Raw genomic sequence first — 27,816 nt, 5'->3', positions numbered from 1 at the left:
TTATGCCTGCACCTTGGGCAATGGGAGGGAAACTATTGCCAATCCTAACTGATGTTCCTGAGATTCTTAAATATTTGAAATCTGTAGATTCTCATTAGAATTTTACTGAGGTATAATTTGAAAACTGTATGTTTTAAAGTAATATTATGTCCCGTTATTTTCCTCCAAAAAGTTGTGCTGATTAGGTAAAAACTGGTTAGTATTGATAAAGCATAGAAATAAAAGGGAAAGGGGTTAAATAATCTTTAACTGAATAAATGACTCTGTATGCTATTGGACACTCATCCTAGCTTCAGTTCTTTCTGGTCAACTTAGCTCTTGTCTTTAGATTTTGCTTTTTTCTTTTCTACCCTGAACTCAATCATGGAAGCAGCAACACAGCACAGGTAGGTCTCTGTAAGGCCCAGTCTGATCCCTCCATCGTTCCCCAAAGCTGTCAGGCTCCTACTCTTTCTTCCCTTCTAGAATATCCGATGGTATCAGCTGTGGAAAGGACATTGGACATATTCCCTGGTATAAAGGTAATTGGAAGGGAAAGTACAAATTTTTATCCTGCAATACTTTGTAAATCATAAAGACAACCCTTTCTTTATAAAAATTTTTTTAGATTGACTGTAATGTGAAATGGGTTATTTAAAGTATTTATATTAATATAGAGATATAATCTTTACAGAAAATAAAAAGTATATTGAACTAATTGTATATCAGAGGAGTGATTTGGAGGGTCTTATTTTTATGACAAAGTATATATCTGAATAAAAGCATTTAAAAAAAGATTTCACAAATCTTTTCTTTTAAACTTAAAAAAGTAAACTATTGCATACAAACAAAATATTCTACCAACTTTTCTGTAGTTAAATTTCTTCACATGAAGCAAAGCCAACTAGTCTAAGATTCTCCCTGTCTTCAATGGGATAAGCAAACCTAAAAACCTATTGTATTAACATAATTTTGAAATTCTGTCTTTGGGGATTTTGCTTTTGTTATAACCTCACTGACTCACTATTAGCCCTATTTTTTTTTTTATTTTAAAGCAGGTATAATTCTTGGGTCACATTCCCAGTGTCATCAACAAATATGTGTAACATATATACACATAAACATACACACACAGATTTTGAAAAAATCAGAATAGCTACTACAAATTGAATTATATATCATTAAATCACAATCATAAGTTAGGATTTTCATCACCAAGTTATTTCACATGTATTGGAGGAATACCATTGTTTACCATGTATGACTCTGTATGCCACCAGGTATATACCTTATACCGTCTCACAGTCTTAATAAACCCTCAATATAGATTTATTTAATTCATGTTGCCTTGAATTAAAAAATTTTAAAATTATCTGTCATTACTTTGGAACACTGATTCTATTTTTATCACTCTGATCAAGGTCTTCAGTGATTTCCTGCTTTCTACAAGAACAAATCCATCTTCCTTAATTTGGCATTCAGAGTCTTTGCATTCCATCTACAGTCTCATTGGCTGGCTTTGTCTCCTACTATTCCTTCTGCTGCTCCTCCTCTACTTTAGCAGTAGTTGCTAGTTTTTACTAAATGGGAATATATCAGTCAACTTTAATGAACTCTCAATGAAGTTTATTTTTTTTCTTTCAAATGTATATTTTGAGTCCTGTTAGGCTAATATAACTTACATTCCCTTTCTGTTTCTTCCTACCACTGTACACAATTTTTTTTTACATTTATTCTATCTTTAGAATGATTTTTTTGTTTTCATTCAGTTTCTATAATATCATTACAGCTCAGTTCAATTCCCTTCTTTGTCATGAAGATTAATATAGCTAGCCTAAAATGTTTATATGCCCATATTACAACGGCTAGTAAAACATACTGTCTTTTTAACATCAGTTGGAGTTTTATATTGGCATGCGGTTATATCATTTCATTTCCCATTTGTTTATATATTGCTTTTCCTCTTAGACTATTAACATAACTTGAGGGCAAGGAGTATGTCGTATATAGACATATGTATGAATATGTTTGTATATATATAGATGTATTGATTTTTTATAAATTTGGATATATTTTTTAAAACAGCTTTACAATGAATTACATATTTGTTTTGAAACTACAAAGTCAAGTGAAGCTATGCTCCGACAAAGTGTTGTTACTCTTCAGGATCAGCTGTTTCAAAAAGAGCAAGAAAATGCTAAATTAAAAGAAAAGCTTCAGCAATCACAAGAAGCATTCTATCCTTTACCTCGAGAATGTGATTCAGACCACTCAGAACAGGTGAGAGACATTTTCTAAAAATGTTTCTCAATATAATATCATATTAAAGTATTTACTACAATTGACTGAAACACAAAAGTTAAATAAATTTGCATATATTAAAATATATGTGGCAGATTTGCATTGTGCTTTTTTCTTACTCTGTAGAAATGAGTATTTTATACGGTTGGATTTGTGTAGAAATTCAGGGTGTATCTGGTAGAGTTATTAGGTTGAAACATTTGGCTGATAATATGATAATAGGTCATGCCCGTTTTGAGACTTTTTATTGAATGAGGTAATGGAATGAAAAGAATGTTGACTCGGAAGTCTCATAAAAGTACTTGCCATAATTCCTGGTGTGTGGTGAGTGAGTGAGTACTCTGAAAGTCGCTCAGTCGTGTCCAACTCTTTGCAACCCCATAGACTATACAGTCCATGGAATCCTCCAGGCCACAATACTGGAGTGGGTAGCCTTTCCCTTCTCCAGAGGATCTTCCCAACAAGTTAATACCATTTAGTCCCAACTCTGTCAGTACCTTGATATATGATTTTGGGCAGATCAGTTGACTTTTCTACCTATTTCCTGTCCAATTAAGTGAGGTAGTACAAATGTACAGATAAATAAGCAGGTTTAGGATTCAAATAAACCTGGGATCAAATTGTAGCTCTGCCTGTGAGCTTTGTGAATTTGAACACATTTCTTAACCCTTTTAGCCAAAGTTTCTTTGCAGATAAAATATTGATATTAATGCTTTGTCATAGAGTTTTATGAGGATTAATGAGATAATGCATGTCAAATGCAGAGCTTGTCATATAGAAAATATCCAGAGGTACCTCTTTCAGATATTTTTCAAGGTAACTTTCAGCTCTAAATACGTATTATTAAAAAATCTTATTCCTATTAGTTTATTTAATGCACTCAGCATTTCTTTTAATTTTAGAATTTAAAGAAATGAAATTAACACAATTGTAGAAGCTTTAAAGTTTATTGATGATCCTTTAACAATAGTTTTTCAACCCAGCATATTTTGTCTTGCTAACAAGCAGTTTTTAAATTTGTATTGTATTATATTGTACTTTTTGGACATCAGGTGCACAGAATTGGATTAGTCATAAAATTTATATCATGACACAGTATTATGTTACATATATATTTATTTTAATTGTCACTTTTTTTATTACCCTTGGTCCCACCAACTAATCCAAGGGTAGAAAATTACTGATAGCTTATATCTACTTGTATCCTTCACCCTTTACTGGTACCCTGATTCTCTCACCAGAGGTAACTACTGAACTATTTATCATTTTGATTAATTTTTATAAAGTTTTATCCCATAAGATTTTATGAGGAAGTAGAATATGGCTGTTTTGCCATTAATAAAAATGTATTCAGTTGTGCTGTTTCCTGGGTTTTAGCGATTTTCACTTATCACTGTATTAAGATTCGTCTATGATGTTTAGTATAACTGTTCATTTATTTTTACTACTATAAAATACTCTGTGATTATATCATAACTACTTAGGCATTCATTTGTAGATGAGTATTAGGGTTCTTTCCAGTTTTTTGCTATTATGAATAATGCTGCAGTTGACATTTTTCTTAGCATTTTTCTTAGCATACACATATAGCATTTTTGTGAAATAAATATCTCAGAATAGAAATTCAAGGTTTAGGGTATAAAAATGTTACTTTCACAAAATACTGGTCACTTATATTCAAAGTGGTTTTCATCCATTTTACTTATACCAATAATGTATTTGGTTGATTTTCATCCTCACCACTTGATATTGTCAGACTTAGTTTGTTGACAGCTGCTGAATTAGTATAAAATAATATTATTTTTATCATCATGTATTGATCACTGATAAAGCATATTTTTGTGATTACTAGCCAAGTGAGTGCCCTCTTCTGCAAAGTGTCTGTTTCTGTCTTTTATCCATTCTTCTATTGAGTTTTTTCTTACTGATTTTTAAATACCCTTTAAATGTTTTTGATATTAATCTCTAGTGGGTTAAATGTGTGGCAACTATCTTTTCTTAGTGTGTACCTTGTCTTTTCATTTTATTTAACATGTCATACATGAACAGAAATTCTTAATTTTAATTTAGAAAAAGTAATATTTTATTGTTAGTGCTCATGTAAGAAATCCTTTCCTACCCAAGATATGGAAATATTTTTGTCTCTGTTTTCTTCAAAAAGTTTTAAAGCTTTGCTTATGTCATTTATATTTATAATTCATTTGGAATTGTGTTTCATGTATAGTTTAAGGTGAGGAGGCATTTTATTTATTTTTCCCCAAGTAATAATCAGTGGATCAACCCACTGGATGATCCCCTTTTTTCCTGTGTAGTATTGGGCTACCTCTATCATATAGCCTATATTTTATTTAATTTCATTGAATATTTTATTTAGACTTTCTTCGTAGACTGTTTTCTCTGTATTCTTAGACAATGCTACATCATCTTAATTAGCATAGCTTCATAGTAAGTCTTTATATTTGATAGATCTACTTTATTACTGTTCTTTAAACTGTCTTGGCCATGTTGGCACTTAGCACTTAAATATGTCTTTAAGGATAATTTATAGTTTCATAAAAACACTGTTGAGATTTTTTGTAAACTGTTTTATTGAATGGTAACATACAAATAGTAAAGTACAAACCTTAAGTGTATAACTCAATGACATTTCACAAATTGAACACATCCATATAATACTATTCAGATCAAGAAATAGAATATTACCAATATTCAATAAACCTCCATAATGTTCATAATAAGTAGCAACCCCTACAACATAACTACTATTTTTACTGCTATCATCGTTGGTTAGTTTTGCTTATTTTTGAAACTTGATAGTATTTCACCTTTAAACACTCTATACGCTGTGGGTTTTTGGTAAATATCCTTTATCACATTAGGAAGTTCCTGTCTTTTGTAGTTTGATGGAAGCTTTTCATGAATAGGTATTGATTGTATAGAGTGCATCTTTTTTTTTAATTAATTAATTTTTTATTGAAGTATAATTGCTTTACAGAATTTTGCTGTTTTCTGTCAAACCTCAACATGAATCAGCCATAGATATACATATATCCCCTCCCTTTTGAACCTCCCTCCCATGTCCCTCCCCACCCCACCCCTCTAGATTGATACAGAGCCCCGTTTGAGTTTCCTGAGCCATACAGCACTTTCCCGTTGGCTATCTATTTTACATATGGTAATGTAAGTTTCCATGTTACTCTTTCCATACATCTCACCCTCCCCTCCCCTCTCCCTATGTCCGTAAGTCTATTCTCTATGTCTGTTTCTCCATTGTTGCCCTGTAAATAAATTCATCAGTACCATTTTTCTAGATTCCATATATGTGTTAGAATACAGTATTTATCTTTCTCTTTCTGACTCACTTTACTCTGTATAATAGGTTCTAGGTTCATCCACCTCATTAGAACTGACTCAAATGCATTCCTTTTTATGGCTGAGTAATATTCCATTGTGTATATAAACCACAACTTCTTTATCCATTCATCTGTCGATGGACATCTAGGTTGCTTCCATGTTCTAGCTATTGTAAATAGTGCTGCAGTGAACAATGGGATACATGTGTTACAGTGCATCTTTTACAGTGATGCTAAGGCTTTTCTCATGTATTCTGTTAGGTGGTTAATTACATTATTTGATTTTCAATTATTAGTTTTGTACTTTTGAAATAAACCTAACTTCATTGTAATGTTTTATTATTTTTATATTGCTAGATTCAATTTGCTAATATTTTTGTTAGGATTCTTACATCTGTATTTATGAGGGATATTGAGCTTTTCCTTTCTTGAATGTTTCATGTTAGATTTTGATATTAAGGTGATGCTGGTGTCCTAATGTGAATTACAAAGTGTTTTCTTTTTCACTTTACTAGAAGAGTTTGTATAAGACTATTTCTTTCTTATTAAATACTGAATGCTTTCCTTCTTACATAAGGAACAAGTCAATTATATTCAACATTACACTGGAGACTCGAACTAGTACAATAAGGCAAGAAACAAATAAAATCATACTAATTAAAAATAAGGAAGTAAAACTCTTTTTATTCACAGAACCTGAGCATCTGTATAGAAAGCCTACTGAGTCTATGATGAAGCTCCTAGAAATAGTAAGTAAATTTAGCGGTGTTGCAAGATATAACATCAATTTACAAAACTCAAATATATATCTAAATATTAGAGACAAATAATCAGAAATTGAAATTTAAGAAGACCATTTATAATAACATCAAAGTCTGTATAATAATTAAGGGTGAATTTGACAAAATGTGTCCCAGACCTGTACAGTGAAAAGTACATAACATACAGAGTGAAATTATAAGACATTTATAGTGAACAGCTATCATTTCTCCCCCAACTGATCTATTATGTAACCACAGTAAAAATTCTAGGAGGCTGTATTTTCTAGATAAGTACAAGCCAAGACTAGAATTTATAAGGAAATGCAAGGGAACTAAAAGAACAAAATCAAGTATAATAAAAAATAAAGTTGGAGGACTTATACTACCCAATTTTGAGACATATTTATCAAGCTAAAAAATCAAGATGATGGGTGTGGTATTCACATGAAGATTGACAAAATAGTTGATAAAACAGAATATAGTCCAGAAAAATACCCACTAATATATGTCTGTTTACCTCATGAAGTGTAGTGTAAGTCACTTTGTTCTTTTTAAAGAATGCTGTGTATATCCTTGCTCTTAGTATTAGCTTGTCAGTTTTAGAAATAAATATTGAGTTAGAAGTGTTTCTAGTTTCCCTTGCAATTTTCTTTTTGCCCCTTTGGTTATTAGGAGATATATTTTTTACTTTTGAAATATGTGTTTTTCTCCTTGTATATCTTATTTCTATTCACTTCAAATATACTTCTATTATGGTTAGAGATAGTACTCTATAGTATTATTGTATTTGGAAATTTATTGAGACTTGTTGTATGTCCCAGCATATAATTTTGATCAACATACTGTTGATACCTGAAAATAATATGTAATTTGCAGCTATTGGCTTGAGTTTCCCTTAAATATCAGTATTAATTATGTCATTGTGGTTGGTAGTGTTCAGATCTTCTGTATTTAGTGATTTTTATCCTTAGGTTTTAAATCAGCTTTTCTGTCAGTTGCTGAGAGAAAATCTTACAGTATGATTGTTTTTCTCTTTAATTTTGTCAACATTTGCTTCATGTATTTTGAAGCTGTTTTACTAGGGGCATACGTATTTATAATTGTCATGTCTTTCTAATTAATTGAGCCCTTTGCTATTGTAAAATGTTACTTTTAACTATAATAATACACTGTTGACTTGAAATCAAATTTTATGATATTAATTTAATCAATCAATCTCTTTAATGGTTACATTTTTCATGGTAGTATACCTTTTCCCATGGACAGAGGAGCTGGGTGGGCTGCAGTCCATGGGGTCTCAAAGAGTCAGACAGGACTGAGCCACTTCACTTTCACTTTCACTTTATACCTTGTACCATTCTATAAATTTCCACCCATAGGTGTCTTAATATTTAAAGTGTACATAGTTAGATCCTGTTTCTATCCACTCTAGCAATTTCCTTTTCATAGCAATGTTACTGCATTTAAATTTTTTTTTTCTTTTTTCTTTTTTTTTTTTTAATTTTATAAATTTATTTATTTTAGTTGGGGGCTAATTACTTTACAATATTGTAATAGTTTTTGCCATACATTGACATGGATCAGCCATGGGTTTTAAATTTAATATGATTATTTATATGGTTGTGTTTAGGTGTACCATCTTACCATTCCATTTGTCCTGTTTGTTGGTTCCTCTGTTCCTATTTCCTTCCTATTTTTCTGGGTTAATTGACTGTTTATATATATTTTTAAAAGTAGTTTTAAAATATCACTTTTCTGTATTCTGGACTCCAGTATTTCTGACAGTGTAACTGGAAATTTGTTTCCTTTTTAACAACAGTTAAATGTGATGTGTCAGTTTTGTCTGAATTTTTTTTCCCTCAATATTTAACCTTTGGTTTTAAGCATTTTAACTCTGATGTTCCCACGTATGATCTTCATTGTGGTCATCCTTCTTGCACTTTGATGAGCTTATTGATTTCTGTAAATAATACATTTTTTTTTACTGAATTGGGGAAATTTTTGACATTATTTTGTCAAACATTTTTCTGACCTCTCTCTTTTCCTTTTGAAGATTCCCATTTTACTTATGTAAGACTTTTCAATACTACCCCAAAGACTGATGAATCTCTCTTCATTTTTTAAAATCTTCCAGTCTATGTTCTTTAGTTAATTTATATTAATTTTTATTCAAGTTAACTGACATTTCTGTTATCTCCAATTTTTCTATAGGTCTTTTCTGTGAATTATTCTATAAATATTGTACATTTAAGTTCTAGAATTTTCATTTGATTCATTACTGTATTATATATGTATCTGTGAAGTTTTCCTATTTAATCTTACAAGCACATTTTTTTTCTTTTGTAGAAAACAATAATTATAGTAGATAGTTATAATATAGTTAAAATAGATTCTTTAAAATCACTATATTTTTAATTATATCTTTTGGGTCTTCTTGGGTTTAATTACTTAGTGGTTTTCCTTTACTTTAAATACAGGTCATATATTAATGTTTTGTCTGTGTCTAACAATTTTGGATTATTTAATGTATATAGTAACAGATATTTTATAGAAATTCTGCTTTCTGACATGTTACAGTACTTATAAGTTTTGAAATTTCTCTGAAATTTCTTCCCTCCAGCTGCCTCCCTTCCTCTCTTTCTCTCAGAATTTAAATAAGTTAACCACCAAGCCCTGATTTCCTTCAGATGGAAACAGTTAAATTGCTTTTCAGTTCAGTTCAGTTCAGTTCAGTCACTCAATTGTGTCTGACTCTTTGCGACCCCATGAACCGCAGCACGCCAGGCCTCCCTGTCCATCACCAACTCCCTGAGTCCACCCAAACCCATGTCCATCGAGTCGATGATGCCATCCAGCATCTCATCCTATGTCATCCCCTTCTCCTCCTGCCCTCAGTCTTTCCCAGCATCAGGGTCTTTTCCAATGAGTCAGCTCTTCACATCAGGTGGCCAAAGTATTGGAGTTTCGGCTTCAACATCAGTCCTTCCAATGAACACTCAGGACTGATCACCTTTAGGATGGACTAATTGGATCTCCTTGCAGTCCAAGGGACTCTCAAGAGTTCTTTTAATCTTATCTGGATTGCTTAGAGTCTGTGCCGTGTGTCAGTACTTCAGGTATCAGTCATAGTTTTGACTGTCACCCTTCTAGAATTTCCCTTCTTTCTAGCTACAGTGGTGGACTCAAACTTTGTCCTGAACTTCTTCAAGGCAGTAAAACTGAAAGTTACTATTGGAATTTTAGCCTTCCCATATCATGTCTGGTATGAGCCTCTCGGATAAAAATTCACAAAAATGGGAAACTTACTCAGAATATTCTATTTTTCCAGTATCAATTCTTGTCCAGATTCTTCCTGTATTTGATCATTCTCTGTTACCTTCAGGTAATTGTTTTTATATTTTGCTCAGAGTTGAAATAGTTTTATGCAGAAGATTTAACCTGGTAGAAATCTACTCAGCTATTACTGTAAATGGAAGTTCCCAGTCATTCACTTTTTAGAGTGTATTTTAACTAACTTACTTCAGGGTGTATTTAATTTTTCACACAATGCAAGGAACTTAATGCATTCTGACTCCTTTGTCTCACTTATTTTTGCTGTTGTTATCTTATATTTTAATCCTACATTATTATTAAAAAAATCAGTATTCACTGAGAATTTTTATCCCTTTGGAAGCTCTTCATTCTTTTCTGCAATTCTGTATTTCCCCCTAGGATCTTTTGCCTTAAGCATTTTTTAAAAGTTACTTGTTTTTTTTTTTTTTTAAGTGACGATCTGCTGACAGTGAATTCCCTCATTTTATATCTATTAGAGAATGCCTTTTTGCCTTCATTTCTGACTGGTATTTTCAGGTGGTTAGAATTGTAGAATTTTTTTTCTTTGTTTTAAAGTTGATACTCCTTGTCTTCTGGCTTTCATATTTTGAGTTGAGAAGGCAGCTCTCTCTCCTTTGAAAGTAATGTATCCGTTCTCTGATTGTTGTTGTTGTTTAGTTGCTAAGTTGTGTCTGACCCTTTTGTTACCCCATGGACTATAGCCCACCAGGCTCCTCTCTGTCCATGGGATTTCCCAGGCAAGAATGGCTGGAGTGGGTTGCTGTTTCCTACTCCCAATTCTCTGATTAACTTTTAACGTTTTCTCTATTTTTGGTTTTCAGTGGTTTTAATATGTGTGCTGGTGTTTCTGATTTTTTTGTGCTTTCAAGTTTATAAAGTTTTTTCTTCCTTTATAGGGTTTTTTGAATTCTTGGAAAATTCTTGCTAAATATCTCTTCAAATATGACTTCTACATATTCTTTCTTTCCAGTTCTTGTGAGATTTCAGTTTCATATTAGACCATTCCACCATGTGCTCTGTATCTTTGATGACTCTTTAATATCTTCAAAGTTTTTTTTTTTTCCTCTTTACATCAACCTTAACTTTCTTCAGTGCATTCATTCTTTCCTCTGTTACGGGTAGTTTGATGTTGTACCCATCTATTAAATTCTTGAATAGAATGTATATTCTATTTTTGTTGGACAAAGTGTCCTAATTGTCTGTGAGATCTATTTGACTTGCAGTGTTTTTTAAGTGTTGTATTTTCTTGCTTATCTTCTGTCTAGTTGTTCTGCTCGTTATTATTTGTCTATTTCTTTCTTCAGTTCTGTTCATTTTTGCTTGACACATTTTGGGGCTCTGCTTTTAAATGCATATGTATTTATAATTGGAGTATCTTATATTTAGAATATATTAGAATATCTTATATCTTCTTATATTAGAATATCTTCTTATATTTATCATTTTTAAATGTCATCTTTATTTATAGTGACAATTTTTGTCTAAAGTCTATTTTGTCTGATTTAATTTCCTCTCCACAGTTGAGATGTAACTGTATTAGTTCAAAGTGTACAGCATGTCAAAATGTTTGCCACATTAAGTTTAGTTAATGTCTGTGACCTCACTCAGTTACAATTTATTTCTTTTGATGAAAACGGTTCACCTGATAATATAACAACATTGTTAATTGGCTATACCCCAATAAAAAATGTTTTTGGTGTTAAAAAAAAAAAAGTCTCTCTTAAGCAACTTACAAACATAGGATGTTGTTAACTATAGTCACCATGCTGTATGTTGTATCTTTATTACTTATTTATCTTAGAATTGGAAGTTTGTACTTTTTAATCACCTCACACTTTATCCCCAGCCTCTGCCACCAGTCTCTGGCAACTACCTATCAGTTCTCTATTTCTGCAAGTTTTTCTTAGGTTCCATTTCTTCATAGTTCAGTCTTAGAGAGTTGTATATTTCTAGGAATGTTCTGTTCCTTCTGAGTTATCCTGTTTTTCTTTGGTGTATAAATTGTTCAGAGTAGTCTCTCATGATACTTTGTATTTCTGTGGTGTCAGTTGTAACATCTTGTCTTTCACTTCTAATTTTCTTGAGTTCTCTTTTTTCTTGTTAAGTCTAGCAAAGTTTTATGAATTGGTTTATCTTTTTTAAGAAACAGCTCTTTGTTTGATTTATCTTCTTAGTTGTCCTTTTAATCTCTATTTCATTTGTTTCTGTTTTGATCTTTCTTTCTTCTTTCTACTAACTTTGGGCTTAGGTTGTTCTTTTTTTCTATTTTTTGAGATATAAAGTTAGAATGTTCTTTATAGCTGTTTTCTTTTTCTTAATATAAGTGTTTATCATTATGAACTTCCTTGAGATTGTTTTTGCTGCATCCCATACATTTTTGTATACTGTATTTCCTTTTGTGTTTGTCTCAAGATATTTTAAAATTTTTATTTTGATTTCTTTTTTAATCATTGGCTGCTTAGTATCATGTTGCTTAATCTCTACATATTTTTGAATTTTCCAGTTTTTTGTTTATAATTTCTTGTTTTATACCATTACTATTGAAAAGGATGCTTGATATGATTTCATTAAAATTAAAATTCATTAAGACTTGTTTTACAGCCTAACAGAATCTGTCCTGGAGAATATTACACATGCCCTTAAGAAGAATATGTATTCTTATGCTTTTGGCTGGAACCTTCTGTACATATGTATAAGGTTCCTCTGGTCTAATGTATCATTTAAGTTCAATGTTTCCCTTTGATTTTTTTGTCTGGATGATGTATTCATTGTTGAAAGTAGGATATTGAGTCTCATACTGTTGTTCTGCTGGTGTCTATTTCTCCCTTCAAATCTATCATTATTTCCCTTGCATATTTAGGTCCTTCTGTGTTGGGTGTATAAATACTAATAAGTGTTATATCTTTGTGTTGGATTGACCTCTTTATTATTGTATGATGACCTTCCTTTTCTTTTTTTCCAGGCTTTGGCTTCAAGTCTATTTTGTCTAATATAAAGTATAGCTACTCCTGTACATTTTTGTTTCCATTTGCATGGAATTATCTTTTTCCATCACTTCACATTCAGTCCATGTGTATCTTTAAATTTGAAGTCAATATGGATGTCTGTTTCCTTCCCCAAGTTAGGGAAGTTTTCAGTCATTATGTCTTAAAATAATCTTTCTTCCTTTTCTCCCTCTTTTCTCTTTCTGGGATTCATATAGTATGAGTATTGTTCCACTCAGTGATGTCTCATAAGTTCCTTAAGCTATGTTCACTCTTTTTCATTCCTTTTTTTCCTTTTGCTTCTCTGATTTCCTGTCTCTGAGTTTGCTGATCCTTTCTTTTACTTCATGTAGTTGTCCGTTGACCCCCTCTACTGTATTTTTCAGTTCAGTTGTATTCTTTAGCTCTGATTTGTTTGGAAAGTTCTTGTATTTTTTATTTTTTTGTTGAAATTTTTCCTTTGCTTATGCATTGTTTTCTTTGTCGAACATCTTTAACAGCCATTATTTTTTTAATTAATTTTCTGTTTTTTAACTTTACAATATTGTATTTGTTTTGCCATACATTGACATGAATCTACCATGGGTGTACATGTTTTCCCCTTCCAGAACCCCCCTTCCACCTCCCTCCTGATCCCATCCCTCTGGGTCATCCCAGTGCACCAGCCCTGAGCACCCTGTATCATGCGTTGAACTTGGACTGGCAATTCGTTTCACATATGATAATTTACATACTTCAATGCCATTCTCCCATATCATCCCACCCTTTCCCTCTCCCATAGAGTCCATAATACTGTTCTATTTATCTGTGTCTCTTTTGATGTCTCGCATACAGGGTTATCTTTACTGATTGACTAAATACCATATATATGTGTTAGTATACTCTATTGCTGTTTTTCTTTCTGGTTTACTTCACTCTGTATAATAGGCTCCAGTTTCATCCACCTCATTAGAACTGATTCGAATGTATTCTTTTTAATGGCTGAGTGATATTCCATTGTGTATATGTACCACAGCTTCCTTATCCATTCATCTGCTGATGGGCATCTAGGCTGCTTCCATGTCCTGGCTATTATAAACAGTGTACAGCCATTATTTTGACATCTTTATCAGGTAAATCACTTATCTCCATTTCACTAAAGTCTGTTTCTGGGGTTTTATATTGTCCTTTTGTTTGGAACATATACCTCATATTTTTGTTTTTTTGTTTTCTTGTTCTTTTCATTTTCCTTGACTCTTGATATTAGTTTCCATGCATTTGATAAAATAGCCACCTCTTCTAGACAGAGGTGAAATCATGTAGAAGATGAAACTTATCTTTCCACTTGACCTTAGCTCTTGATTATCTCTCAAACTTTTGTGATTGTCCAAACACACTTCTTCATTCTTAGTAGCTCCCAGTAGTTGAGAGTGTGCCAAGATCTGTCATGTCCCATAGGGGAGAATGTCAGTCAGCACCCAAATGCACACTGATTGAAAGTCAGACTCTCAACCAGCAGCTTTTACATTAGCAAAGATACCTCTTTCAGTGAAGGACTGATAGAATGACTTTTTTTTTGCTCACTTTGTATTGAGCCCTCAAAGGACAGCCAGTTGAGAACTGTTTCTTGTTCTTACTACACACAAACAGACACATATGCAAACACATGAGAAATACAAGGACATTTTTAGAGGTGATAGATATGTTTATTAACTTGATTATGGTGATGGTATTGGGGCGAATGCCTATATCCAAACTTACTGAGAGACATATATATACATATATATCTCAAACATGCAGTTTTTTTGTAAATCAGTTATACTTCAATAAATCTCAAAATAAGAGATGAAAAAAAATAACTGTTTCTTGTTTGCTGCAGTCCTGTTGAACCCATGGATACAAACCTTGCTGGCCACTAGTTAAGTGATATAGAGGTACATACCATGGGCAGCAGCTGCAAAGCTAGGGCACCATATGGGTCCCTAAATCTTCTTTCAAGGAGAGATACTGGTGACCTGGAATAGGGCAGAGGGAGTGCGAAGATGGCTACTTGTACTCATGCAGCTGGAAAAGCCCAAGATGGTTGTTGATGTGGCTCAAGGTTCTGATGTGGACAAAGTGTGATTTATGCAACTGGTGTCTTATACTTGTGTAGCTGCAGATACCTTGGATAGCTTCAGTGTGGTTCCTGGCTTCAGCATGAGTTTGGGACAGTGGTGCAAATGGGGTGGCTGCTATCACCAGCTAACTCAGAAACCTGTGGGACAAAGTCTAATGAGATCTGAAAGGATCCATGATGAATTGTGGCCATTGGCTTCTTCAGTGGTGAACTCTGCTAAGGTTGTCTGCAGGGCAGATCTCTGTGAACCACCCATCCCTCTGCTGCCTATTTGTTAAAAGTAGCCTCTGCGTTTCTTCCTTGTTACTAGCTGGCTCGCTACGTCTCAGCTTTGCTGGTCTGGGTAGGTTGAAACTGAAGTTGGACTTTTGTGTAATAACCCAAGAGGCTATTGAAGCTGATTGTTAATGAGTCTCTTCTTTTCCTGGTGAGAGGAAATTTTTCTAGCTTGGAAGTTCCTTCGTGGTGCTGAATAATGCCAACATAGGATATGGAATGATGTGGACAAAATGAACTTTTGTTTCTTTTCTTGTGCAATTATTCTGGTTTTTTGTTGTTGTTGTTCCACTGTGTTGCTAAAACTTACTAAATGTACCCTAGTGAAATCCCAGAGCTGTTTTTGCTCATGGAGAGCTGTTCAATAGTTGATCTTCATGGGGAGACAGAGAAGCTAGGTTCTCCTATGTCACCTTTTTTACTCCACCAGAACTGTTACTTCTTTTTAATACATGTGTTTTTGTGTAACAGGTTACTCCTACTATTAACAAGATTACTCTGCTAGAGTATTGATATCAAGGGACATGACAGTATATCGCATGAAGTTTATATACATAAATTTTAGCTTATGATTTATGTTATATATAGCTCAGCCATATTTCTCCTAAAGTTTAGTTAAACATGTTTCTCCTTTTTCTTTGGCATAGTTTTGAATGGATTCATTCTAAGCAATGGTTAGAGTATGGACCCTATCTTTGAAATGATGATTGTTAACAGAGAAAAATGACAAATAATAACTATTCATAAGAGTGATTTTTCAAAGAGATTTATTTAATCATTTTTGCAATAAATATTAATATTTACTTATAAATTTAAATAAGTTGCTTTTTAGAATTGTAATATGATGTATTTTATGGGTATAGGGAGTATATATGTTCCTTTAGTCTCTCATATTGGTTGATATTTCTTAGAATCTGACCTAGACTTTCCTAAATCTGCATTGATTTAATTACAAAGTGCACTTTGTTGTTTTCTTAAGTTTGATCATTAGATTCAATAGTGGGATAGTTAAGACCAATATTGTTAATTATACTTAAACTTGCACATATATATATATAAAACATATTTATATATTTTTCATAAATATTAAGTGTTAGAATGGCATATAGTTTATGGATACAGCTGTCAAATAAATGTTTTCAGGATTGGTCAGGATAGTATTTGTATTCAACTTTGAGGAAATTCAGGTTGAGACAATGAAAGAAAAGTTCAAAATAATTTTTCTCTCCCTTATATAATTGGAGTTGGAAAGAGAGGTGGATGGATATTAGTTAGATATTGTTCAACATGTTTCTCTGGATGAGAATTTTTATGTAGATAATGAAATGACCTTAAAATATATACATTTTACAGAACTGTAGAATAGTGACTCTTCCATTATTTGAAAGACCAGTGTAGATGTTTAAAAATAGGATTTTTGAAATGAAAATTGATTTTTCATGTATTAAGGACATTTTCTTTAAAATTTTATTGCAAATGCAATAATCATACTATTAATTAGAACTCTCTATTAATTGATATATCTAAACTTACTTTATAAATATTTACTGATATCCTACCATGTGTTGGGCACTGACAGTTCTTGATGATAAGGAAACTTTAGGGGACAAAATAAGATGTTTGCACTCATGGAGCATACATTCAGGTCAGAGAGTCACCACCATCAAACAAATAAACATATGTTACATGGTAATAAGTATTCTGAAGAAAAATAATGCAATGTGAAACACATCGTGATTGAGAGTGGTGTTGCTTTTTTATATATGATCGTAAGAGAAAGCTTGGAAGCAAAGTTATGACCAACCTAGACAGCATATTAAAAAGCAGAGACATTACTTTGCCAACAAAGGTCTGTCTAGTCAAGGCTATGGTTTTTCCGGTAGTCATGTATGGATATGAGAGTTGGACTATAAAGAAAGCTGAGCACCAGAGAATTGATGCTTTTGAACTGTGGTGTTGGAGAAGACTCTTGAGAGTCTCTTGGATCGCAGGGAGATCCAACCAGTCCATCCTAAAGGAAATCAGTCCTGAATATTCATTGGAAGGACTGGTGCTGAAGCTGAAACTCCAATACTTTGGCCACCTGATGCGAAGAGCTGACTCATTGGAAAAGACCCTGATGCTGAGAAAGATTGAAGGCAAGAGAAGAAGGGGATGACAGAAGATGAGATGGTTGGATGGCATCACCGAATCAATGGACATGAGTTTGAGTAAACTCCGGGAGTTGGTGATAGACAGGGAGGCCTGGCATGCTGCAGTCCATGGGGTCGCAAAAACTTAGACACGACTGAGCGACTGAACTGAACTAAAGAGAAAGCTATGCTCATCAGGTGACTCCTGAACAGATAACTGGAAGGAGTGAATTATTTAGATATATGAAGGAAGAGCATTCTAAGTGGAGGGATCAATAGATGCCAAGCTCATGAAGCAGGAGTTTGCCTAGCAGGGAGGCCATCCACTGTGGCTAGATCCAAGAGAACTGCGGGGAAGTAGATGATAGAAGTGATCTCAGAGGAGTAGATATGGGATTAGGTGTTCTATGATCTTGTTCCGCCTGCATAAGCACATGGGTTTTACTCTGAGTGAGTGGTGTGTTTTAAATATAAGAGCAACATGGAACCTATTGGAGTGTTTTAATCAGGTGGGTAATAAGTCTTAAGTTTATGTTTTAAAGGGATCACCCTGACTGCAATGCAGAAAAGAGACTATTGGAAAACAAAACTTGGAGCAGGGAGACAAGTTTAAGAGGCTGTTTTAATAGTCCAGGTGAAACTCAGTGAGTACTTAGAATAGGTTGTCAGATGTAGTTTGATTTTGGAAATAATTCAAAGGTAGAACCTATAAGAATTGAAGATGACTTAGATATGAAGTATGAGAAGGAGGAAAGAATTAAAAATGAATTCAAGATTTTCAGATCTAAACATCTGACCTAATAGTTTTGCCATTTTCAAAGGCAAAAAGGAATACTCTAGCATTTCTTCCAGCAGGCAGGAAGAAGACACTGAAGGTATATATAGAGAAGTGGGAGCCTTGAAGTAGAGAAATAGGAATGGAGAGAAATAGATGACTCAGAATGTCTCTCAATTAGTAACATACCCTTTCTCATGTCAGTACTATAACTCTTCTTCAGGATTTAGTCCATCTAGACTCAGCTCTTTATCCATCCATCTATCCATCCTCCCATCTATTCATTCATTTAGTATTCAATTATATAGTTAAAAATTATTAAACTCCTACTGGATTCTAGGTACTAGATTTAGTATGAAGGGATACAAAGATGAATAAGGCAGTCTGCGTTTATGAATCTCATTAATGAGTATGCAGACAGGAAAATAATTATTATAAAATGTGTTATTATGGAAATATGAACAAAGCATAAGCTTTGTAGATGCAAGTTTTGTAAGGGAGCATGTGTATGGAGAGGATGCCAGACTTTTCAGAGAAAGTGGAATATGTCAGTTTGAAATTTAAGAGGTCCTAGCTTCTTATTCACCCCACTCCAGGACTCGTGCCTGGAAAATCCCATGGACGGAGAAGCCTGGTAGGCTACAGTCCATGGGGTCACTAAGAGTCGGACACGACTAAGCAACTTCATTTTTACTTTTCCCTTTCATGCACTGGAGAAGGAAATGGCAACCCACTCCAGTATTCTTGCCTGGAGAATCCCAGGGATGGCGGAGCCTGGTGGGCTGCCGTCTATGGGGTCGCACAGAGTCGGACACAACTGAAGCGACTTAGCAGCAGCAGCAGCTTCTTGTTGGAAGTGAATGAGCATAGTGTCTGCCAGAGGGGACAAAGTTTGTGGTGTATCTTGGATATTGAGAATAGTCTAGATAAGTGGTAGAATCACTTGGAGTTGGAGGGGTTGGGGTGTGTTTGTAAAATAGTTTCTGATGTAGTAGATCTGGAGTGGGGTCTTTGACATTCTAAGATAGTCCTGTTGTAGCTGGTCCAGGGATCACCCTTTAATCAAGAAAAGACTAAATGGGCAAGTGGATTATACATTTGAGAAAAAAATAGTAATATTTTTATTTTTCCATTTTTTGTATCCTAAATTTTTTTCAAATGCTTATAGTAGTACTTTTCAGTGTGTGATTTTAGGGGACTTCCCAGGTAATTCAGTGTAAAGACTCCACCTGCCAATACTGGAGATGCAGGAGATGTTGGTTCAATTCCTGGGTTGGGAAGATCCGCTGGAGGAGGAAATGGCAACCCACTCTAGTATTGTTGCCTGGAAAATCCCATGGACAGTGGTGCCTGGTGGACTACAGTCCTTGGGGTCGCGAAGAGTTGACTGAGCGACTAAGCATCTACACATTTATACAGTAGTAAGTAGCAACCTAAATTCTGAAATCTAGGTCCCTTATCTGTGTTACTCTGAACAGTTTATTTAACTTTTGTAAGTCTCAGTTTTATCATTTGAAGAATGACATTTTAGTAGTACTTACCTCATACCAGTTTTATGAAGATTATAGGAGGCAATGCATGATAGACATTTAGAGCAGTTCAGTGTTACATCTATTGGAGAAGGTAATTGCAGCCCACTCCAGTGTTCTTGCCTGGAGAATCCCAGGGATGGGAGAGCCTGGTGGGCTGCTGTCTATGGGGTCACACAGGGTTGGACATGACTGAAGCAACTTAGCAGCAGCAGCAACAGCAGTGTTACATCTATTAAAAACACTTTTTATGTTAGCAAATTTGAGAGTATTTTTTCTGTATTGGTGGTGATTTATCTTCTCTTTTTCCTGATCTTACTTATAATCTGAATTATTGGTGAGCCAACTGACAGTCTTTGCCAGAGAAAAGGACAAAGCTAATTGGTTCATATGGGATTGAAACCTGTGACCTTTGATTTCTTAGCACCCTGCTCTTAAAACTAGCTGAATATGGAATGACTGCCTATTCTCATCTCAGAATGATTGTTTATCTTTTCCACGCAGAAGTACTGTTTCTTACCTTGGAGGAATATATTACAGTAGAGGACAAAGAAGAAACCTAAGCCTTAAAATTACTGTATTTATCTGTGAATGAGATACACACCATGTGGCTAACAGTAGAACATAGGATTGTGAATTTTAACCAGAGGCTTGTTAATTTTTATTTCTTTTCACAGATACTCTGTTCCTTCTTTTCCTAAATGATAGAGGATTGTCCTTTTGTATGTTGTTTTACCTTATGTTCTCACTTTCTTTTCAAAAAAATTTATTACTAAATATTTGAAATCTACCAAAGAATAAAGGTAATGTCTCTGTACCCACCAGTAACTCTCACCAACACTCTTGACGCTACCTATATGCTACTCTCTGATCACATCTAACTTCTTTTCTTGGACTTGTGTGATTAATCCTTGCCTATTGAAACTATGTTTTGTTAAATAATATAAATGATTATAAATCATATATTATTTCTGCAGCTTTTATTTAAATTTTAGCCAAAGCATAGTCTTGGTGTATCATGCTTTTCAACTAGATTTTTTCTTTGAATTTTATTTTTGTAATGTAACTCATTGTTCTTGAGTGTAGCAATAATTTTTTTTCCTTTTATGTGCAACAGTCTGTTGTATGAATCGGAGAAGGCAATGGCACCCCACTCCAGTACTCTTGTCTGGAGAATCCCAGGGATGGTGGAGCCTGGTGGGCTACCGTCTATGGGGTTGCACAGAGTCAGACACAACTGAAGCGACTTAGCAGCAGCAGCAGCAGCAGCAGCAGCTGTTGTACGAATAAACTACAATTTATTTATCCAAACTTTTTGTCAATGAATGTTAAAATTTTTTTTAACTATAGGAATGTTTACACACTGCTGCTATGAACTTTGTAGTTCATGTCTCCTGACACACATATGCAAAACTTCCTCTAGGATGTATTGCTAAGGGTAAAGTCACCGATCATGAAATGTAAATATTCAGGCTTACAAGAAAATGCCAAATTATTTGCCAGAATGGCTGTCTTAAGTTATAGATTTCTTGCTTAGATTCTTAAAAAAAAGTGACATATCTCATTTGATTTCATTTTGCGTTTCTTTGATTTCTAATGAGCTCGAGCTTCCTTTATTTACATTATGTGAAATACTTTGTTCTTGGCCATTTTTTCTATTAGAATATTTATCTCATTTTTGAAATTCTTTATTTTGGATACTAATCTTTTGTTAGTTATTATGTGCTTCTGTATTACATAAAACCAAATTTTTTGGTTAATATTTTTTTGTTTAACATTTTTTTGAGGCTTAACATTTTTTTGTTTCTTATTTATATTTAAGAGTTCAGTGTGAGTATTGCTTGGATTTTCAACTTCCAAGCAGTGATTTAGTCTCCTTTTGTCTTTTCGATCCACTAGCTTTTAACTTGTCTCCCAAAGTTGTCTTGAAATTAGCTCTACTCCAGCCAGGAAGAAGGGGGAAAGGTTCAAGAGAATCACATTTAGGAAGTTTTTATGTATCAGACTTAGAAGTGGTACATATCATTTCTTTTGACATGTATTATTTGGCCACATGTTATCTAATTGCAAAAAAGATTTGGAAATATATGCCCTGAAATATTGGGAGATATGTGTCCATTTCCAAAAAGAGGAAATAAGCTTGGAGATAAACCAACAATCTCAGCTATCAGTTATAATTGTTGCAAATATCTTGTTTATAAATTTTCACTTCTGTGGTATCTTTTGAATAAGGAAGTTACTCATTTTAATATCATTGAATTTCTCAATGTTTTTAACTATGGTGCTTATTGTATCTTTTAAAATAAATCCTACATTATCTTAAACTCATGAAGATATTTTTCTATATTTTCATCTAAAAGTCTTATAGCTTTGACTTTTACATATGAGTCTTTATGTGGTATTGATTTTTTGCTTGTTATGAAGAAGATAATGCAATATAATTTTTAAAAAATCTGGATATCTATTTCAGTACTATGCATTGTGCTGATAGTCACTCCATTTCTCAGTGATATACAGTGCTGCTGCTGCTGCTAAGTCATTTCAGTCGTGTCTGACTCTGCGACCCCATAGACGGCAGCCCACCAGGCTCCACCATCCCTGGGATTCTCCAGGCAAGAATACTGGAGTGGGTTTCCATTTCCTTCTCCAATGCATGAAAGTGAAAAGTGAAAGTGAAGTTGCTCAGTCGTGTCCGACTCTTTGTGACCCCATGGACTGTAGCCTACCACGCTCCTCTGTCCATGGGATTTTCCAGGCAAGAGTACTGAAGTGGGGTGCCACTGCCGTCTCCGATATACAGTGCAGTCTCTGACATTTATCATTGCATGTATATATGGGTTCATATTTAAGTGGATCAGCAGTTAGAACCGTACATGGAAAAACTGACTGGTTCAAAATTGAGAAAGGAGCATGACTAGGCATTATACTGGCACTCTGCTTATTTAACTTATATGCAGAATATATTATGCGAAATGCCAGGCTGGATGTATCACAAGCTGGAATCAAGATTGCTGGGAGAAATATCAGCAACCACAGATATGCAGATGATACCACTCTAATGGTAGAAAATGAAGAACTAAAGAACCTCTTGCTGGGGGCAAAAGAGAAGAGTGAAAAAGCTGGGTTGAAACTCTACATTCAAAAAACTAAAATCATAGCATCCAGTCCCATTACTTCCTGGGAAATAGAAGGGGAAGAGTGGAAGCAATGACAGAATTTATTTTCTTGGGCTCCAGAATCTCTGTGGAAGGTGATTGCAGCCATGAAGTTAAAAGTTGCTTGCTCCTTGGAAGGAAAGCTATGAAAAAGCTAGACAGTGTTTAAAAAGCAGAGACATCACTTTGTCGGTGGACTTTTCCAGTAGTCATGTACGGATGTGAGAGTTGGACTATAAGGACAGTTGAGCACTGAAGAATTGATGCTTTCCAGTTGTGGTGCTAGAAGACTCGTGAGAGTCCCTTGAACAGCAAGAAGATCACACGTATCAGTCCTAAAGGAAATCAGTCCTGAATATTCATTGAAAGGACTGATGCTGAAGCTGAAGCTCCAATACTTTGGCAACCTGATGCAAAGAGCCAACTCATTGGAAAAGACCCTGATGCTGGGAAAGATTGAAGGCAAAAGGAGAAGGGGTGTGACAGGTGAGATGGTTAGATAGCATAAGCAACTCAATGGACTTGAATCGGAGCAAACTCCAGGAGATGGTGAAGTACAGGGGAGCCAGACATGCTGCAGTCCTCGGGGTCACAGAGAGTTGCACACGGCTTAGCAACTGAACAACAAATTTGCATTGGGTGATTTTTTTGTTAAATCTCTGAAAGAGCAACATTGTGTTTATTATTGTAGGTTTGTAGACTGCGCTGTGTCTTTATTGCTCTAGTTGTGGTGAGCAGGGGCTACTTCTCCTTGTAGTGTGATGCCTTCTCATTGTGATGGCGTCTCTTGTTGTGGAGCACAGGCTCTAGGCATGTAGGCTTCAGTAGTTGTGGCACGTAGGCTTAGTAGCTGTGACTCATGGGCTCCAGAGCACAGGCTCCATAGTTGTGGAGCAGGGGCTCAGTTAATCTGCAACATGTGGGATCTTCCCAGACCAGGGTTCACACTTGTGTCCCCTGCATTTGCAGGTGGATTCTTAACCACTGGACCACGTAGGAAGTCCCATTAAGGTCTTACATCTCTTTATTAGTTAGATATGTAATATTTAAGGTATTTTATTAGATTCTAAGTAGCTTACATTTTTGTTGCTGTTTTAGCTACTTGTATTTTTATTAGGTTTTCTGTTTCTGTATACAGCAATGCAGTTGATTTTCCTTAACTTATTTCTAGCTACCCTGCTGATCTCTTAATAATTCTAAAATTTTTCTAGATCCTCTGAGCTTTCTGTGGAGATAGTCTGTAATGATGGCAGTTTTGTTTTTTCCTTGAAAGTTCTAATTTGTTATATTGATATTTATTTATATATTTTATATATTTATTTATACATTTTACATATATTTTGTATATTTATTTATTTATACATTTTACCATACAAAAGTTTCAATATAAGTAAAGTGATTTGAATGGGTGTCCTTATCTTGTTTTCTAATTTTAAAGGGAATATTTTGCCATGGGCTATGAAGTTAGCTGTAAGTTTCTTATGGATACCCTTTTATCAGATTAAAGAATCTGATAAACTAATATTATAAATGGTGATAAATTTTATCAAATGTGTTATCTTTGATACCTGGGACATTTCTAACCTTTTATATATTGCTTTATTTGTCTTATTAATACTTGTTTTTTAAATCTCTATTTATGGCTGAAATTGATCTGTTATATAACTTTTTATACTATGTTTATCCGGTTTTGGTAATAATATAACCTTCATCCAATGAGTTATTGAGCTAAAAGAAAGAATTGGAAAATTGGGCTATTACTGTGACAAAATTATAGAGAATATAGTACAGAAATTCAGCATGATGGAGAACATGAAAGAGGTGAGTGGATGTAGAAGAGAGAGTGAGAGTCTAATTGTAAAAGATGAGATAGAGAATAGAGCGGTTGCAATAAACTCTTCAGCTATGTTTGGTTTGTTTTGTTTTTTTCCCAAATCTACCTGATCATTTTGACTTTAACTCTGCGATCTTCTTACTGCTTTACTTTCTTGGTTTTTAATTTTTTCTTTTTCAAAATAGTTCATCACTAGCATAAGAATGGACTTCCCTGGTGGCTCGGTCAATAAAGAATCCACCTGCAGTATCCAAGACCTGGGTTTAATCCCTGGGTCAGGAAGATACCCTGGAGGAGGGCATGGCAACCCACTCCAGTATTCTTGCATGAAAAATCTCATGGACAGAGGAGCTTGGAGGGGTACAGACCATGGGGTCACAAAGAGTCGGACACGACTGAGCAATTGAGTACAACACAAACATTTGAAAACATTTTTATGATTGCCTAATAGTTTAATGTAGGAATGAGCCATTTTTTAACCTAAATATTTCCCTCCTCTGAGGTGTTTAACTTATTTCAACATATTTTTTTCTATTTCCACTGATTTTATACTATGATGACCATTTTCATTCATCTATCTATATTCTCATCACTAGTTTCTGTAGGATAAATTCTTAAAAGTAAAATCCCTATGTCAAAGATAATGAACCTCAGGGTTTTGAATATATACCATGCATGCTAAGTTATGTTGCAGAAAGATTATGCCAAATTTTCTTTTCAGTGTATGAGAGTGCCCACTTCTCATAACCTTGCAAGCTTTATTGTAATCTAAAAACAGCTTTGGTGATTCATTCTTTTCTTTTTCATCTCTGGCTAGTGAAGTTTTTCACTTTCAGCCTTTACTTGGTTTTATTGTGAATGTTCTATCAGTTTGTGTATTTATTAATAAAAATTATATATATTATATATATTTATATACATATAATTTATTTATATATATAACCTGTTTGATATATACTTAGGAAGTAAACTCAGTGTAATATTTATCACAGATATTTTCACAGTTTATTGTTTGTCTATTTCATTAACTATTTCTAGACCTTTTAGACTTAGTTCCAAGATAATTATTGAAACCTTTTCCTGAATCTTTTATCTTAAGATTGAGATGTATACCTTTTTTGTGCATTAGCAGGTATTAAACTTCATTGTTTTCCTTGTCTGTCTCCCCTCTGAACTGTGAGCTCCTTGAAGACAAGAAAAGTTGGTGTCTTATGCTCTTATCCTTACTGTCTTTGCCAGTAATTGATATTTTGACTTTGAGAAATGCTTTTTAAATGAACACATGAAAAAGTGTATATCCCGGTTCCATAACCATTTAGCCTGTCCCACAGTGATCCTAGTATTCTTTGACATAGCAATTCCAATAAGTAGGTAGAAAATTAAAGCATCAGTTTTTCAAGGAGTCATCTAGTTATGATGTTAAATAGCTGTCTTTTCTTTAATAGTGCTGAATTGATTTTGTACAGTTTTGCAACAAAGCAAAGGAGAAAAAAATACCAGTATTTGTTAGCTCTTAGTGTTGGTAGTGGCTATTTGGCAACAACTGAACTGTTTTAATTTCTCAGTTGGCAGGGAGGAGATCAGATTGTAGTGATTTAGACTCAGAATGCTATTAAGCCTTGTCATACTGTAGTTAGGAAATATGCCAGAGTTCATAATTGGTGTGCTTTTGCTTGCTTTTTATAATTTTTACTCTAGTATTGTTACACTTTCTTCTCATTTTAAACATAGAGGAATCTAAGTCTTATATTTTCTCTAGGTATCTTGCTACTATAGCACCAAAACAATTTTTTTAATTATTTAGGACAAGGTGTCATATATAAAGTACTTTTGAGTTATGCTTATACCCGTTTTATTTCACATGCAACTAATTTTTAATTTGTATGTGTAAACTCATTTTGAAAAGCTGATTTACTTTACAGCATTACTTTAAGTAAAAACTGTTTTGTATTTTATTGCTTGATTTAATTATACTCAACTAGTTTACGTTTTTAATCCATTTGTAGGCACAAATCCATAGGTAGGCACAGAGTATAAGGGGAATGATCTCTTAACAGTTTAATATTTAATCAGTCTTCAGGAGAAAACAATAATAAAATTGTATTATGACATGATTTTTAGTTTTTAAAATGAACATTTTTATTTGAAATAAAAATTTGAAGTCTTTTTCTTTTGTGTGTTAACTATAAACTTTTTTCCTAAAGCTATTTGTGTATTTATGATTTGAACTCATTCTAATCATGCAACTCCACTTCCTTGCATAAAAAATAAACTACTTCTAAAAAAGGCTTCCAATAGATACTCTGATATTTTAACCTTGCTTCAAGTTCCAAGCAGAATGAAACAGCCCAAGATATTAAAATCTAGAAATTTAGCATGTATAATAGAAACCGCATCTCAACTTTAACTACTCTATAGTGGCACTTCTCTTGCCGCTATAATAAAACTTAAGAATGTTTTAGTGATTTTTTTTCCTACTATTATTCAAAATTACATTACCCTTACTGAAATGTGAATGGCTTTTAGTGGATTAATTAAACTGTAGCTGGTTTGCCATCTGGGTGCAGCTTGTTTAGCTGCCTTTCCATGGAAAGATTTCTCATGGAAGAAAGACTATTTTTTTGTTGTTGTTAGAATACAGCCACTAGGATTCACTTTCTAAAAAAGAAATAATTTATCTTACATGATATTTGTGATGAAATTAAGTTTGTAAAATAAACTGTATTTTGGCCTTTCCTTTTAAAGGTTGTTAATAGTACCACACAAGATTTTAATGTTCTTTATAAATTTTTAAAAAATATATTTTGTGTCTTGATAACCTGTACTATTAAGAAGATCCTAGGTTTAGGCTAGATGTGGAAAAAAAAAGAAGAGGGGGAATTAACTAAATCTGATTTTTTATGGCTCAAGTGGTTTCATTAAATTAAAGTGCTCTGTGTTGTTCATTAATGAACTTGTGCCATATGCTTTAACTGTTCTGGTCAATAGCTGATAAAGAAAGGCTTTTGGGTTTGCTTTTCCTTTTTTTATATATAAAGCTGGATAAAAATATCCATGTGATGGGCTTTTATCAAAGGAGTTACTTTGAATTTAGTAACTACTACTGAGGCAATATGGCTCGCAATTTGCGACCCAAAGGTAGTCATACATTATTGGAATACAGCCTACTGCGCTTCACATTACACAGATGTGAAGGCCTGATTATAGCTGCTTCATAATTAACAGTGATCCGATTTGTTTTGTGGCATAAATGGTGCATGTGTAGAACATTAGCCATGGCACTCTCATTCAAATTCAACTCAAGGG

At 33.8% G+C, this 27,816-nt stretch overlaps 1 protein-coding gene across 15 annotated transcripts in view; it reads left to right on the top strand.

The window, feature by feature from the left end:
* CNTLN (centlein) overlaps positions 1-27,816 on the top strand; it is a 331,587-nt gene that overhangs the window by 152,540 nt on the left and 151,231 nt on the right. For 9 of the 15 annotated variants that reach the window (XM_081499257.1, XM_081499287.1, XM_081499268.1 and 6 more), the window contains exon 8: positions 2,065-2,259. The exons of the other annotated variants lie outside the window; for them this stretch is intronic. In XM_081499257.1, the coding sequence (XP_081355383.1) occupies positions 2,065-2,259 (195 nt within the window). The remainder of the gene's footprint in view (positions 1-2,064; positions 2,260-27,816) is intronic. 15 annotated transcript variants of the gene reach the window in all.

The sequence above is a fragment of the Giraffa tippelskirchi genome, chromosome 1 (genome assembly GCF_054371585.1).
Source record: "Giraffa tippelskirchi isolate mGirTip1 chromosome 1, T2T-mGirTip1v1.2.pri, whole genome shotgun sequence".
NCBI classification, from domain to species: domain Eukaryota; kingdom Metazoa; phylum Chordata; class Mammalia; order Artiodactyla; family Giraffidae; genus Giraffa; species Giraffa tippelskirchi.
The sequence above is the reverse complement of the archived record's forward strand: the minus strand, read 5'-3'. Positions and strand labels throughout refer to the sequence as shown.